The 15,010-nt window shown below is 41.5% G+C and overlaps 4 protein-coding genes and 1 non-coding gene across 6 annotated transcripts; 4 read left to right on the top strand and 1 right to left on the bottom strand.

Annotated features, from left to right (window-relative positions):
* The first annotated feature begins 1,202 nt into the window (after positions 1-1,202).
* On the top strand, positions 1,203-1,274 carry Trnae-uuc (transfer RNA glutamic acid (anticodon UUC)). Its single transcript has one exon. It is a non-coding gene; the product is annotated as a tRNA-Glu (tRNA).
* Positions 1,275-1,689: 415 nt separating this feature from the next.
* Positions 1,690-3,116, top strand: LOC135491459 (histone-lysine N-methyltransferase SETMAR-like). The gene is made up of 2 exons (XM_064777354.1): positions 1,690-1,818; positions 2,064-3,116. Exons 1-2 carry the CDS (start codon positions 1,720-1,722, stop codon positions 2,862-2,864), a joined length of 900 nt encoding a protein of 299 aa, XP_064633424.1. The 5' UTR covers positions 1,690-1,719; the 3' UTR covers positions 2,865-3,116.
* Positions 3,117-3,179: 63 nt separating this feature from the next.
* On the top strand, positions 3,180-6,205 carry LOC135490850 (formylglycine-generating enzyme-like). Its single transcript, XM_064776404.1, has 7 exons — positions 3,180-3,697; positions 3,932-4,006; positions 4,155-4,237; positions 4,396-4,518; positions 4,737-4,851; positions 5,085-5,201; positions 5,538-6,205. The coding sequence occupies exons 1-7, from the start codon at positions 3,191-3,193 to the stop codon at positions 5,724-5,726; spliced, it is 1,209 nt and encodes a 402-aa protein (XP_064632474.1). The 5' UTR covers positions 3,180-3,190; the 3' UTR covers positions 5,727-6,205.
* Positions 6,206-6,591: 386 nt separating this feature from the next.
* Positions 6,592-12,489, top strand: LOC135490681 (succinate--CoA ligase [GDP-forming] subunit beta, mitochondrial-like). Of its 2 annotated transcripts, none has more exons than XM_064776012.1 (10): positions 6,592-6,686; positions 7,091-7,241; positions 7,394-7,493; positions 7,712-7,955; positions 8,255-8,344; positions 8,570-8,666; positions 8,853-9,014; positions 10,046-10,188; positions 10,780-10,900; positions 11,108-12,489. In XM_064776012.1, exons 1-10 carry the CDS (start codon positions 6,630-6,632, stop codon positions 11,218-11,220), a joined length of 1,278 nt encoding a protein of 425 aa, XP_064632082.1. In that variant the 5' UTR covers positions 6,592-6,629; the 3' UTR covers positions 11,221-12,489. The 2 variants fall into 2 exon arrangements, with proteins under 2 accessions (XP_064632082.1, XP_064632081.1); XM_064776011.1 differs by lacking the exon at positions 10,046-10,188 and adding an exon at positions 9,555-9,697.
* Positions 12,490-13,682: 1,193 nt separating this feature from the next.
* On the bottom strand, positions 13,683-14,980 carry LOC135490683 (caveolin-3-like). The gene is made up of 2 exons (XM_064776017.1): positions 14,734-14,980; positions 13,683-14,423 (listed from the first exon to the last, which is right to left on the bottom strand). The coding sequence occupies exons 1-2, from the start codon at positions 14,926-14,928 to the stop codon at positions 14,073-14,075; spliced, it is 546 nt and encodes a 181-aa protein (XP_064632087.1). The 5' UTR covers positions 14,929-14,980; the 3' UTR covers positions 13,683-14,072.
* Between the last annotated feature and the right edge of the window lie 30 nt (positions 14,981-15,010).

Raw genomic sequence — 15,010 nt, 5'->3', positions numbered from 1 at the left:
GGGTGTACTTCAAAGAGGAGGATGGGATGAAAATATTGACCTTCCTTACCTTATGTCTCAGATCCTTATTCCTCCAAATAGGGTCCAGTTGCTCCCATACTCCGCTTCGTTAAAAGCAATTTATTGAAATAGAGTGTTACTTGTTCATACAATGTCATTTTAAGTGAAAAAACATTGTTTTCAACATTCCAAAGTATAACTAACATCAACACCTTTATTTCTTTACTAAAAAAGCAAAGAAAACAGTCGCAATAATTGTTTTAATCGAATAAAAACAATCTCAGTCAGACGATATGCCAACACGTCCACATACCAAGTATGTATTTGCCTTTTGGATTATTTTTTATCCCTTTATTTCGTTTTCTTAATACACCGCTTAATTTTCATATGATTAGCTATAACAACTATACTTATTCTAATGCTCCAAATCCAACATATTTTCCATATCAGTATAAATGTTTCGCTATTGCTTGGGTATTCTTTAATCTTTACTCCCAGGACTCGGGCCTATGTAACACGGCGCTCGCTCAGATTTGGATAATTTTCCCTTTGATTTTCTTAAGACATCCTGTACAAAACCAACTAAAGACAGTTTAGGCTTTTGTATAACTCCCCGGCCCCCTCCCGTTGGCACCGACTATTTAGGCCTAAAATCATAATCCTGGCCAAAAACTGATCACAGTCGGTATTCAACATTACTCTGCCCCTAACCCTCGCTTGTCTCCGGGGACATCCCGTGCCGGGTTATCACAATAGCATTCATCAAGATGTTTTGTCAATGCATTCGTACCCAACTCCGAGAAGAAGTAGAATTTCGATCCGCTGTCAACAAATAGACTCCCGGGGCAATCCATTTCGTCATCCTATTCATTCTGTCTCATAGGGTGAGGGACGAGGCCGGTCCACCGCGTCCGGAGCGTGTAGCAACAATGGACCCACTTGGGCAAAAGAACCTTCCAGTCCTCCAAACCGTCTACAGTTGACACCATCCATGAATACCCCCAACCTCCAACAACAAAAAGACAAGCAACCAAAGAAAGGGGCGGCCCCAAAGAATCTAATTTCAACCAAAAACGACGATCACAACATTCATGGTGACTGGTGTGTACAAGTAACATAAGCTCTTAAATGTACACTCGAGGTAGGTAACTAGTCGTCTCAGTGAGAATTTATACAACACAGGCGAATATGTCATTCAGCAATCCCATTTGGTCTAGTGGTTAGGATTTCTGGCTTTCACCCAGAAGGCCCGGGTTCAATTCCCGGAGTGGGAACGCATTTTTGTTTAATTTTTATTTGCACTTAGTTTTATGTTTATTCAATCATTAGTTGTTGTTTTCTACCAACATATTTTTTTATATTTTTTATGTCTGGACGACACCCGACTGGCTTTTGACTCCTGGTATTGGTAGAGTGAAATATTCCTCTGCTGAAAAAAAAAGTGTCCGGCCCCATTGTATTTCGACGGATTATGGTAATGGTTCTACAATATAGAAACCATGACCGTCAGATATTAAAAAGATTCTTTGTTCCCTGGACATGTACATTCTATCCTGGGACATTTCAAACTTCTACACCACCGGCAGTACAGTCTTCCATTCTTTTTCTGTTGGTCGACACCTAGACAAGCATCCTTTAGTTTGACTTGTTCATCAGAGATGGCAGCACGCGAGGAATCAATTCTTCCAGAACATGTTATTGTCCAGCCTTCCCGACTGAATGTGTGATGATATGGAGCACACAGATCTAAGCAAGGGTATCGAGCAATGTGCCATCAAGAGTGAAATTGGACAAGAATTAGCCTTAGCCGCGTTTACGGTAGGCGTATTGCTGCAATTTGTAACATTATCTGTAATGCCGTTTCATTGGGTTGATCTAAATTATGGATTACCACAGGCAACCGGAAAGAAGTGGCTACGAGGCCACTGTTCACTTCGTCGTGTGGCCGTGGAGCGAGCTCTGCCGTCAAGGACGTGACATGATTGTCCCAGTGTTTTTGGTAGTCAGAAGCATTTTCGGAATTTATGTCTTCAAACTGAATTGGCTCTTTATTCTCTTTTCAGTATGTCAAATGCAATATTCTTGGGCCTGGGACATCAACGGAGCACTTTGAAGAAGAATTCGAAGGATGCGACTGCAGCAACCGATGCCACGAAGACTGTCCTTGTCTTGGTCGCTTTGGCCCGACATACGCACACGACGGACGAATCCTAGAAATCGCCGTGTCATCCACGACGGCAAAGCCTATTTACGAATGTAGCAAGAACTGTCGCTGTCCTCAAGAATGTCCGAACAGGGTTGTCCAATTTGGAGTACAGACGAAGTTCATAGTTTTTCGCACAAGCTGGAAAGGCTTAGGTTTGAAAACTGCGGAAGATATACCAAAGTTTAGATTCGTGTGCGAGTACGCTGGGGAGATTTTGACGATGTTGGAGGCGAAGAGAAGGACTGAAATTTCCCATGAGACGAATGCTATGAACTATATTCTTGTCTTGAGAGAAATCTTGCCAAATCTCGGGACAGTTGAGACCTGCGTTGATCCGAGTGCAATGGGCAATGTGGGACGATTTATCAACCATTCTTGTGCGCCGAATCTAATCATGTTCCCGGTTAGAGTTGATAACAACGTGCCCAAGTTGTGTTTGTTTGCGGCAAGAGACATCAACTCAGGAGAGGAATTAACATTTGACTATTCCGGTGAATTTAGGTTAAATAACGGAGCGACGTCGATTGAGGCGTCGTTAGCCTCCGCCGACGATATGACTGATGTCCCAGATTGTGATATCACATCAAAACGAAAGCCGTGTTATTGCGGTGCGTCTTCCTGTCGTGGGTTTCTTCCGTATGACCCATCGTTGTATTGAAAACTATAACTCGTTCAAAGTTTGATTCATGTTGATCTGGAGTTGCCTGTGAATTGATCATTGGTCTCTGTAGTCTATGTGGTGCATCATGAATGACCAATCACAGGCAGACTCAAGGTCATCCTCAGTGCCCGGCCTAAGAATCGCTTACTTGTCCCTGGAGTAACCAGCTGGTTACTCTAAGCTTGGCCTAAATAGAGCTAGCTCTTAGATAGAGCAGCCACGTTGGCGATCATGCTGATTTGAATTTGGCGCGCAAATATGTACGGCCGGCTGCCGTGAGTTCACATTTTAATCAAACCCCTGCAATGTGACCTCATTGCAAAATGGCTGCGCCCATGAAAAATAAAATGTTGATTTCTTCAAAATTTCTTGTTTTATTGCTCATTATTGGTCTCCTCAGTATTACTGCATGCGGTGAAGATGATCAGAGTTCATGTAGCAAACCAGATGGTGCAACTGGTGATGAAAAATCGTGCGGTTGTGGTGCTTTGAATCGGAAAAACGTTGAAAAATCGGGGGAGAATCTGAACCAAGATGGCGACGATTCGTCTGCTGCAGCAGTTGAAGATGAAGATGTTGAGCAGGGAGAAGCAGACCATGACAAAGTGAAATACAGTGGAGCTAAAAATAGTCCAGTGTTCCGTAGAACGAATCAAATGGTGTTAATCAACGGTGGGGAGTTTTTAATGGGAACAGACAAGCCTCTGTTTCCACAGGATGGTGAGGGGCCAGCAAGAAGAACAAAAATAGGCTCTTTCTATGTGGACATTCATGAAGTCAGCAATGCAGAATTTCAGCTATTCACTAAGGACACTGGTTATGTTACTGAGGTACTTACAATGAAACTGACACCCTTATAGCACGGCTTTATTTTCGATGGTATGTCATGATTATTTTCATATAAAACCAACCAATGTCCTTGGATTGGAGCTTGAACGGTAGTAAAGAAGCCTATACATGGTTTGCAGCAACCATATGTAAAAAATTGCTTAGAAAATTTACATCTAGAGGTGTTGCTATTCCTTGTATTGTGTTCTAATTATATACTGCAACTTATATTTCAGGCAGAAAAGTTTGGCGACTCTTTTGTTCTTGAAGCTTTTATCAGTCCAGAAGTACTGAAGGGAATATCACAAGCAGTGAGTATCCTTGTCTTGATGCAGAAAACAAAAGAATCACAGTCGTTCACAAGAAATAAATTCCAGGAGGAGGGCAATAGGGTTGGACTAGATTGGGTGCTAATCCAATTAAACTATGTAAGCTGTCAATTTCAATTGATTTTTGCAGGTTGCCGCTGCACCTTGGTGGTTACCGGTCAAACAAGCAGACTGGAAACATCCCGAAGGACCAGACACGGACATCAAAAATAGGTACATCAATCAATATGTTTAAATCAGAACAAATGTCCTTTTGAGTTACATTTGTAACTTATGTTGATGTTCATTAATTTGTTTGAAGTTTGAAAATGAAATCACTTTTTCTGCAAAACTATGTTAATTTGTTCCGAATTGTTGAATTTTCATTTCAGAATGGATCACCCTGTGATACATGTTTCATGGAATGATGCTGTGGCATATTGTGATTGGGCAGGCAAGCGACTACCAACTGAAGCTGAATTTGAATATGTCTGCAAAGGAGGCTTGACTGAAAGGTATGGGATGTGTTCCCATTGTGTCAGTGTGATGTCTTATCTCTATGTCCAAGTCGTCTGGGATTTTGTGTCGGCTCCTCCAGTTTTAAAGGCAGTAAACGTGTTGCCTCAAAATGAGTTTCCATCTTAGAGACAGCGGTCTCCAAGTGATATGAAGACGGTTCCTGGGGAAGTTTAGAATTTGAATCTATTATAAGCATCAAGATTTAACTTTTTAGGTTGTACCCGTGGGGTAACAAGGAGATGCCTAAGAACCAACATTGGATGAACATCTGGCATGGAGACTTCCCAGGAAACAATACAAAAGATGATGGATATGCTACAACAGCTCCTGTAAGTTCACGCAGTGTTAAGCTGAAGCAAATAGCAAAAAGTCATTCGAATGACGCTGCCCTGTCCCTCAAGGTGGTTTGCATTATACAAAGATTTGTGACATGTCAAGCATAACATTTGACAGTGCAACTCTAAAACACAACCTAACTGACAAAAATCATAATGACTTATGCTTTTTACCTACAGACACATTAACCCATGCTCCGCAATCCATTGAATGTTTTGTATTTCAGGTGACTTCCTACCCTCCCCAAAACAAGTTTGGCGTGAAAAACATCATTGGAAATGCTTGGGAGTGGACATCCGATTGGTGGGAAGTACATCACAGTACGGAGCTTCAGAAAAATCCTGTGAGTTCGCTTGAAACATGTGGCAAGATCGAAGTACTGATGACTCAATGTAGGCAGCAGCTGAGCTTATCCATGTGATATTAGCCGCATGGAAATCGTGTGATTGCTAAGCTAAGACATCTTAAGAGGATGCATCTTTCATAAATCTTACAGGTATTTGTTTTGTCTCCTCAAAGCTCTCCTCGGCCAAAGGACCCTCTCCAGTGTAAGGTATGCTGATTGAATTTCCGAGCCGATTCATCAAAGAGTCACAACCATCAGAGTTACACCCCTGGTACACAATATTCAACTGCCTATTAATATCACATTTTCACTATGGTATTATTTATCTTTCAGCATGGCCCAAAAAGTGGAAAAGATAAAGTCAAAAAAGGAGGATCTTATATGTGTACAAAAAAGTACTGTTACCGTTATCGCTGCTCAGCCAGGAGCCAAAATACGCCAGACAGTTCAGCTTCTAACCTTGGATTTAGATGTGCTAGTAATACTCTACCGGATCACCTATCTGATTCCAATGAAGTATGATCATTCCAATGGCAACTTCATGGAATTTTGTATAGGCCTACACATAAGAATAATTCTCTCCAGAATGATTTATTCAATGACTTGATTTGAACTTTTGATATCAATCGATATGCTAGACACCAAAACTGAATATTATCCTTGGGCTGAGAGAAAATCATGTGAACTGAAATTGTTTTATTGGCAGCTCGGTTGGTTCAACCTTGGACATGTTTTTGTTGCTCTTACACTTAGGTTTCTGCTGCATTTACGTCAAGACAGCTGTCACCAGTTCAGTGTTTTATCCACTTCTATTGCAGTGAAGGACAATCTGACTAAATATCAAAATTAGACAGACACAGTACATTAAATTTGTTGGCATATATTGTAAGAAGTTGAGGGGCAGTCCCAACTAACATGTATGTGCTTGTGTCTGGTGCCTTGGCTATACATTAAAAAATCATTTCTGTCAATCTGTGATATCTCTGAAATAAAATTGAACAACTTTCATAAAACTTTTGCTTGAGGTTTTTATTTATTTCACTGTCCCGGTAGCTGCACAACGGCATAGTTATTGTAGTGGAGACAGTGCCCTGTTGCCTGGTCATAATAGGTAGCAACACCATCCCGGAGAGGGTTAAATCAGTTCAAGACGTCTCATTGCACAGTTTGCTGGGGTTTTATCTCTGTATCACTACGCAGAATCAATGATGCAGAACGGCAGAACATTTAGCTAATTTTTATTTTCAGACATATTTATCATTCAAAGAAGAGAATTGAATTACCAATGATTCATCAGACATTTTAAACTTAATTTATTGTACCCTTAAAGTGACGCTTTTTTGCATTATCTTATTTTTCTAGAACTACTTTTTTGACTGTGATAAGCCGGATATTGTTGTGGTGTAAAGGTCACGACTTTCCAAGATGGCGGCCCTCCAATCAGTTGTTCGCAAAGCGGCATTTCATTTGATGAAAAAGCAGGTAAACATGAATAGAAATATAAAAATGCGACGTTTATTGAACAATATGATACCTGCTCTATAATATTGGGAAATATGAAAGAATTTTATTATCAAATAAGAAAGTTATGACGCTTTGAGTATGTGACCTTCATTTTTTTCCAGGCCAGTCCGGTGTAACGGAAAAATATATCCCCTGAAGAAAATGTCCGAAACTATTCTAATGTTAATTTAATCTAAGGTCAGCATTTCCCACCAGCTGTTTATAAGCGACCAGCCTATCATCATTTCATTGTGCTATTTGAATGTCAATGTGGGATAGGTAGGTTGCCATATATATAGTATACCGGTAGACCACGCACAGGGGACATTTGAACTTGAAGATGTTAGATGGACACTGAGTAGTGCTAATCTCTCTTTTTTTAGGTTGCAGCCTGCTGTGTTCCGGTGCGGTGGTTAAACCTGCAAGAATACCAGAGCAAGCGACTTATGGCAGATGCTGGAATTAACGTCCAGAAGTTCAAGTTGGCTGAGGACTTGCATGAAGCAGAGGTCATTGCTGCTGCTAAAGACTTTAGTAAGTTGGCTGGCTGCCTGGCCATCTAATATTAGGCAATGTAATAACTAGAGCAAATTCTTCATAGTGTCTACTAATATCAAGACATCCTTCTGAGAGAAACATTCATATGAATCAATGAGAAGCCATATTCTGATCATTCTTGTTTTCAGAGGTGGATGAGTATGTAATCAAGGCTCAAATCCTGGCCGGAGGACGGGGAAAGGGAACGTTCGACAATGGATTCAAAGGAGGCGTTCATCTAACCAAAAAGTGAGATGATTTTCACACATAGAACATAGTTTTTGGTCATTAATGATATTGAATAAGATGATGTTGAAATAAATATTGGGAATTGGGGATTGCTTTAGATTTTAACAAATAATGAAGTGAACAATAAATGAGGGGCTGATGTTTTGACATAGCCATGCCCTTGGTAGGTTGTGCAACCATGTTTATAGATGATGATGTATATATTTTCATTTCTCCAGTCCAGCAGATGTCCCCAGTCTGGTTGAAAAGATGATTGGACACAAGTTGGTCACAAAACAGACGGGGAAGCAAGGTGTCATGGTCAAGAGCGTAATGGTAGCAGAGGCATTGAACATTGAGCGCGAGACATACCTTGCGATCCTCATGGACCGGGAGGCTGTCGGCCCAGTTCTGGTTGGAAGCCCCCAGGGAGGTATGGATATAGAGGAGGTTGCTCGCTCATCGCCAGATGCCATCTTCAAGGTATGTCAAATGAGAAATCTTTGTCCGAATTGATTGGTGTAAATAACAGTGCTTACAGCTGCATGTGCATGAACTGGAATTGATGGGTATGAGTGAGGGTATGAATACTCAGGCCTTGGTATGATTACATATCTTGCCTATCATTTGTTACTAGACAGACCTTACTCTGCATTTGCTCCAACAGCAATAGTTTGAATTATGATAGTTGTGTCTCTTCATGCATTATACATTAACTAGAACGTCTAAATCTTCAGTGAGCAGCAACTTAACTGTAATTATTGATTGATTTGTCTTTTCAGGAGTACGTCGATATTGTGGAGGGAATTCGTGACGATCAGGCCAACAGAATGGCAACAAATCTTGGCTTCCTGGGTGATAAACATAAACAGGTAAATCAATGATGTACAGAATACAGGCAGGAAAACTAGGCAAGGGGGAGGGGGTCAGATTTTTCCCCCAGATTTTCAGATCAGTTGAGATTTTGTCTGAAAATATTTGTAAAGTTGTTGTGTTTATTAGCAAGTTAAATGCTACAGAAAACCATACTATTGTATCTATCTAATTGATTAGTTTTCTTACAAACATTTCTTCATCATTCCAATGCTATTTTTCAGGCATCAGATCAGATTAAGAAATTATACGAATTATTCATCAAAGTGGATGCAACACAAGTGGAGATCAATCCTTTTGGGGAGACAGATGATGGCCGAGGTAAGGCTTACTTCAGAAACAAACTAAAGCCATTAGTTCAACTTATCTATAGATGAGGTAACTGCACCAAGTTCATTTCATCACGTGCAATTTGGAGCAATTAGTTAACAAGTTCAGTAGCTTGCATTTCCTCACGACGACTTTGCAATCGTTTACCTTGAACCATATTGACTTTCTTTCTTGCAGTTGTATGTTTCGATGCCAAATTCAATTTTGACGACAATGCCGCGTTCCGACAAGAATCTATCTTTGAACTCGACGACATGATGGAGAATGACCACAGGGAAAGGGAGGCTGCCAAATGGGACCTTAACTACATTGGCATGGATGGAAACATCGGATGCCTAGGTCAGTGACAAAGTGGTTGGTCCTTGAGCTGAGGATGGAAGGCATGTCAATTGATCACACTTCATAAAGACATTCCTCTTGAAAGCAGGTTTTTAAATTTGAAAATCGGGAGAGAGCTATTTTTGCTCACCTGAGGCCAGTATGCAGAGCTGAATTACTCGCCATACAGTTTAAATATGAAGGAAATTATCATGGGTGTGATTACTGCTCTCCGGAGGATAGTTTTAGTGGAGTGTGATCACTGATTCACTTCCCTTGAAACTGTTCATACCTAAGACAAGCCTGCAAGTTACTAACAATAGGAGTATCATCATCATCATTCATCACCATCTCATTATTGCGATATTTCAAGACGGCTGCATCATTAAAAAACTGACGCTTTAGATATCAGTTCACTACCCTACTAATTTTGGCAACTGCTTTCAGAATAGCTATAAATCTGGTCCTTTCCGTGTGTAAGCAATACAAAGTAGAATGCAGCAATAGTCAGTATACATGTAGTAATATTGTTAAATGTCTGAATGATTATTTTCATTTTAGTCAATGGTGCTGGTCTCGCCATGGCAACTATGGACATTGTTAAACTCCATGGTGGTGAGCCAGCCAATTTCCTGGATTGTGGAGGCGGCGTTACTGAGCAACAAGTTTTACGTGCATTTGGGATACTAACTTCCGACCCTAATGTATGATAGGTGTTTGTCCTTCCTTTAGTAGAATGCCTTTTCTTACCTTCTCCTTACTACCTTGGCCTATTATGTCATTTGCAAGTTAATCCTGTGCAGTCATCTGCTATCTTCTACCCACTATGGAAAGAATAACCAACAGCTCTATGGAAGTCTGTGTAGATGCCTTTCTGGGAAATAGGCTCAGTTTTGTGATGACATTGGGAGAGTCCCACATCTGTGGAATTCAGGAATCTCACCTGATCAAAAGCATAAAATGACAAGATAGGCCTGGGTAGTCACAACTTGCATCCCTTGTCCCCTTAGGTTGTAGAAATAAACCCTGTGTGAATTTCCCATGTTTTTCAGTCAATGGAGCAGGTTTGGCAATGGCTACCATGGACATTGTCAAACTGCATGGTGGAGAACCTGCTAATTTTCTTGACGTCGGTGGTAATGTGAATGAGGAGCAGGTGTTACACGCATTTAGGATTTTAAGTCGAGATTCAAAAGTATGCCAGCATGTCACTATATGACGGTTCATCCTCTCGGGCTGTCTGTCCTTTCTCTCTTGTATAATCTCCACAAAAAACAGTGCCTGTCCTCTTTCTCTACCAGTAAAGCCCCTCATGCACTCCCCTCCAGTGGTAGAACAGTTCACCTGTGGGTTGTTGTTGACTGTTTATCTGTGTAGTATACATTGCACCTTGAATTCACTGTCTGTAGAGCTGAATGGTCTTGGGGCGGAATTGTATTCAGTGATCCTTACTCATTTCTGCATGGTCTACTAATTTCACTGACTAACACATTTTATGAACTACTAAACAGCTGCTCTACCCCGTTTATGACTGTCATTTGCCACTTTTATCCAATCAATACGACGATTATTATTTTTATTCTTGAGCGACATCTTAGACAGTCAACACAAAGTAATAACACTCTATCTTCTGGTGCTAGCTGTCTGTTGAATTGCCCTATTATATCTGTATTTTTAGCACTGTTAATGAAAAAAGCTAAATCAAAAACTATGAGGATCTTGAGCAATAACACAGATTGGTTTATAACTGGCATCAATCTCTAAAGATATATTTGTGCATTTTCAGGTTAAGGCAATCCTGGTAAACATATTTGGCGGCATTGTCAACTGCGAAACGATAGCAAAAGGCATCCGGAATGCCTGTCGGAATATAGAACTGAAAATCCCCCTGGTGGTCAGATTAGAAGGTAAATTGTCATGGACAATTGAATGGATTAGGGACAAAGGATTGTTAATACCATTGCCCTTGAGATAAAGAAGGGATCGAGGTCAGTTTTAAATATCCCCTATGTACACTGTCAGTGACACGAGTAATGGTTACACTACTCTAGTTTCAATCATTGCCATCAGAGCCCATTTTTGCTGGCCTTCATGAATATTTTTAACCTTTCCAGGGACCAATGTTGATTCTGCCAAACGCATTTTACGCACAAGTGGCCTTCCCATCACACCTGCTGATGACTTTGCAGATGCGGCCGAGAAAGCAGTCCAGAGTTTGAAACAGTAACCATGGAAGCAGACAATATACATGTATGCAAAAGGGTCCGAATGAGTAGCTATCCAGCATGCCTACCACAGTAAGCTGCAGGCAGGGTTTAGGCTCAAGCAATATGATATGATTTTGATATCGATTATCCAAATTTTATATAGTGCACCTTTCAACAAAGAGTGTGTGCTCAGCTGTGCTTTGACATTCTATTCAGCTATCGGCCTGTACATTGTGGTTTGTAGCTTATGCAAGTCCGCTGTGCATGTATTCAGTACTCAAGTTTGACATTCACTTTGTGCAATCTGTTCCTGCTGGGTATATATTATATGATTGAGGGGCTGTAATAACAGATTATGACCTTTTGGCAGCAAGTGATCCGGTACTTGTTATTCCTTGGAGTACAACAGGATCAAGTTCTGTGATATTGTATAACTTCAGAAATCATGTAATATTGTTGAGTTTTAGAAACTGAAAATCATTTCTCAATCAATTGGTTTCTGATTCCGGTTTGCAAGAACAGATATTCCAGTTTCTAATTCCAGATAACCAACTTGTATTTGATATAAGCTACCTCAGTATAGGCTTGTATATATCTTGATACTTGGTATGGTACAGTGTGATCATGTGACAGTGCCTGTTCCCTGGCCTGGTCACATTCGTGTTGAGGGGACAAGGAGACACTTTTAAATTGTGTTTATTTTAATTGATAACAGGACTTGTGATTTTAAATGATAACATTTCTAAATAATGATGTGTCTTGAAGTTATGCATGTGTATTGAAAACTTTCAAATGATTTTAAAGAAATACACCTGCTACTCTTAATCCATGTTTGACAAATCTGTAAATACACTGTCGATGTGTTTAAGCTGGTGAGGGGAGGAGCTGTGGTATTGGCCTGTTTTTCTTAAAGGGCCTATGTTAAAGAGACGTGCTTCCACCTGCTTGTCAAGGTCAACACAGTGTATACACGTAGGGTGAGGCCGTGAAGTGCATCACTGTATAGCAGTTACCATGATTACCTATCACTGAAGTTGAATGGAAGTGCCAAAAGAGGTGATTTTAGCATAATCTCTATGTAATCCAAGTGGTTACATGTACATCAGGAGTTACTTTGTGTTCATTTGAACCCAATACGTTTTGCATTTGTATTTGAAAAGACCTTTTACAGATTGACCAAGGTGTGTTAAAATGGAGCATCTTATATTCTAATTATGGGAGCACTGGCTTCATACGGCTTTGGGATGATTTAAAATTGAGAATAAATCATTTAGTTTATTACTTGAAAACTTCTGTGCATCTGTCTCTTGTCTTTTGTGAGATGTTTTGAGTAACAGCAGGTTGAGAAACTCCATGTTTCCTGTATGGGGTGTTGATCTTATTACCGTGTTGTTGGAATATAGTGACTGAGATGAGACCGCAAGCAGACCGAATCAAGGAGCGGAGCAAGAGACTCGCAACCAGACAGAATCAGTCTTGCTTGCTGCTGCGTGTTGGCAAAACAGTGTTGGTTTGAAACTGTCACAACCACGTCAAATCCAGCTTGGTGGCTCCACCATGTTGCTTATATGTTGTGAGAGAGCTATGAGACAGTCGCAACCAGATCAAATCTTGCCTGGCAGCTCCACCATATTGGCAAAAGAGTGATCTGCGATGGTCACAACCACCTCGAATTGAGCATGGGACCTCTGCCGTGTTGCCCACACGGTGTGTCAGCTTGGCTGCTCCGAATTGTTGCCTACACTGCAGGACAGTCGCAACCAGGTCTTGTCTGGCAGCTCCACCTTTATATATTGGCAAAACAGGCAGCTCTACTGTGTTGCGAACATGGCGAGAGCAGTCACAACCAGATCGAATCAAGCTTTACAACGCCACTGTGTTGCCGAAGTGGCAAGAACGATGAGATGGCTGGCAGCACTTGTCCGAAAGTGTCTCAGTTGTGTCCTTGCACTGGTTGTGTCGCAGTAGTTGATAGGATGTGATACTTTGTGTGTATGTGAAAGAATATTTCGAGGAAGGCCTAGTTGGGGCGAGCTACCAGAATCGATGATTATATCTTATCAGGTGTGGAGACCACTTCAGATTGTCTCCCCATTCACAAAATTCGTCCAACTAGACCAGCGTGTTAACCAGGTCACGACCCATCAATTTCGCTTTTCATTCAATTTCTATTGATTCTAATCAATTTCTTGATAACTGTATATGTCTTACTCGCCAGAGGGTGTGGCTGCGTTGTGGTGGTTGTGACGTAGCTCGGGCAGCTGGGTTGTGACTAGCTGTCTCCCTTGAAACAACCTAGACTGTGACACGTGGGGCGGACCTTGATTGGTCTCTGTCACAGGGTAGACTCCGATGCAGTCCATTTCGTCATCCTGATGGTCCTTCCTTCTGGTCGACAAGACGAGACTGGTCCAGTGCTTCTGGGGTGTATCACAGATTTGTTAATTTGTCCGAAATATTGAAAATGCATTCTAGATAAATGTAAGTTAAGTAATGTATTACACCGAGTATACAATCGCTAATAATTTACAGATGTCTTAGATCAGATTTACAAAGTAACTGAATCAGTCTTGCTAACAGTTTATCTATTACTAGAATTTAACAGAAACCAGACACGGTCTGTATCAGCGATCATGCGCTAAAGGCCCAGTTCACTCGTCAGCAGCAAAAAAGTAATCTCCCTTGAATGACTGGATACTCTTATTCATCAGTCCCCACATATCTCCAGTACTTTTGCCCCTCAGGCTTGATCATATACTCCATAAGAGCAATCAATCAATCAATCATTCGAATGTTGATTTTACAAGATACATCTGTTTATGCCCATGATACTCTTCTCAGCTGTTTACTGCCACCACCCTTACTTTCCAACTTACACTGTATTCGACGGATGTTTGAGTTCAACTTTAAATCCACCGAAAATCCTCGAAAAACTGTCAAAACACGGATTCAAACATGTTGATATCAGCAGCCGCCAGAACCGTCCAAAGCAGTCCAGCACCATGGTGATGTTCTTGAGGCAGGGGACGAGGTACCAGACCTGTGTGAAGGTGAAACAGGCGAAGACGCACCCCCAGTAAAGGGCGCAGGGTACGGCGCATACAGCGGAGAGAATCCGGTAGCACCACACCTTAGACTCGGTGAAGATGGTGAAACTCACCAACCAGACGGACCGGAAGCTGTGGGATCCTTCTGGCTCTGCTATCACGTCTTCGAACATGATCTGCAAAAAGAAGTAAGCGTTAAGGGTCTTGCTCAAGACGTCAGCGACACGAGAGCCATCTCTATTCGCGACATCTCGGTGTTGTCCTGACTCGACACCAGTGCCTCGAGAGAAAAGCATCTTCACTTTCATTGTGTCCTCTGTCTTGTCCTTGGTCAGATTGTGACAGCGAGGTTGTATTTTGGGATTGTACTGTGACTTGCTCAATGCCACACGCTGATGAAGCTTACGAAATCCAAAGACAGATTGTGATAGGCCTGAAGGACACACAACAGATTAACGAGACAGATCGAAAACAACCTGAACTTACCCTGACATGATCGTTCATTTTCGTGGGATCCCTGTCGACTGTGTCGACCTTCTTTGGGTCCCTGGTGTAGGTGGTCCTCCTGACCTCTGGGGCGGGCTCCTGGTTGGGAGGGGGCATCGACATGGTGGTGGACAATGGCACCTCGTCGTCCGAGTTAATGCTATACTTTGCCGCCTCGCGATTATCTCCCTCCATTGCGAGGTCTTCCTGTGTTCCTCCCACTTATAGGCCTATTCTTGTTGTCTCAAGTGCATAGGCCTAGTTTGTGTTTCCAGGT

Source organism: Lineus longissimus, chromosome 7 (assembly GCF_910592395.1).
Source record: "Lineus longissimus chromosome 7, tnLinLong1.2, whole genome shotgun sequence".
In the NCBI taxonomy this organism is placed as follows: domain Eukaryota; kingdom Metazoa; phylum Nemertea; class Pilidiophora; order Heteronemertea; family Lineidae; genus Lineus; species Lineus longissimus.
The sequence above is the reverse complement of the archived record's forward strand: the minus strand, read 5'-3'. Positions and strand labels throughout refer to the sequence as shown.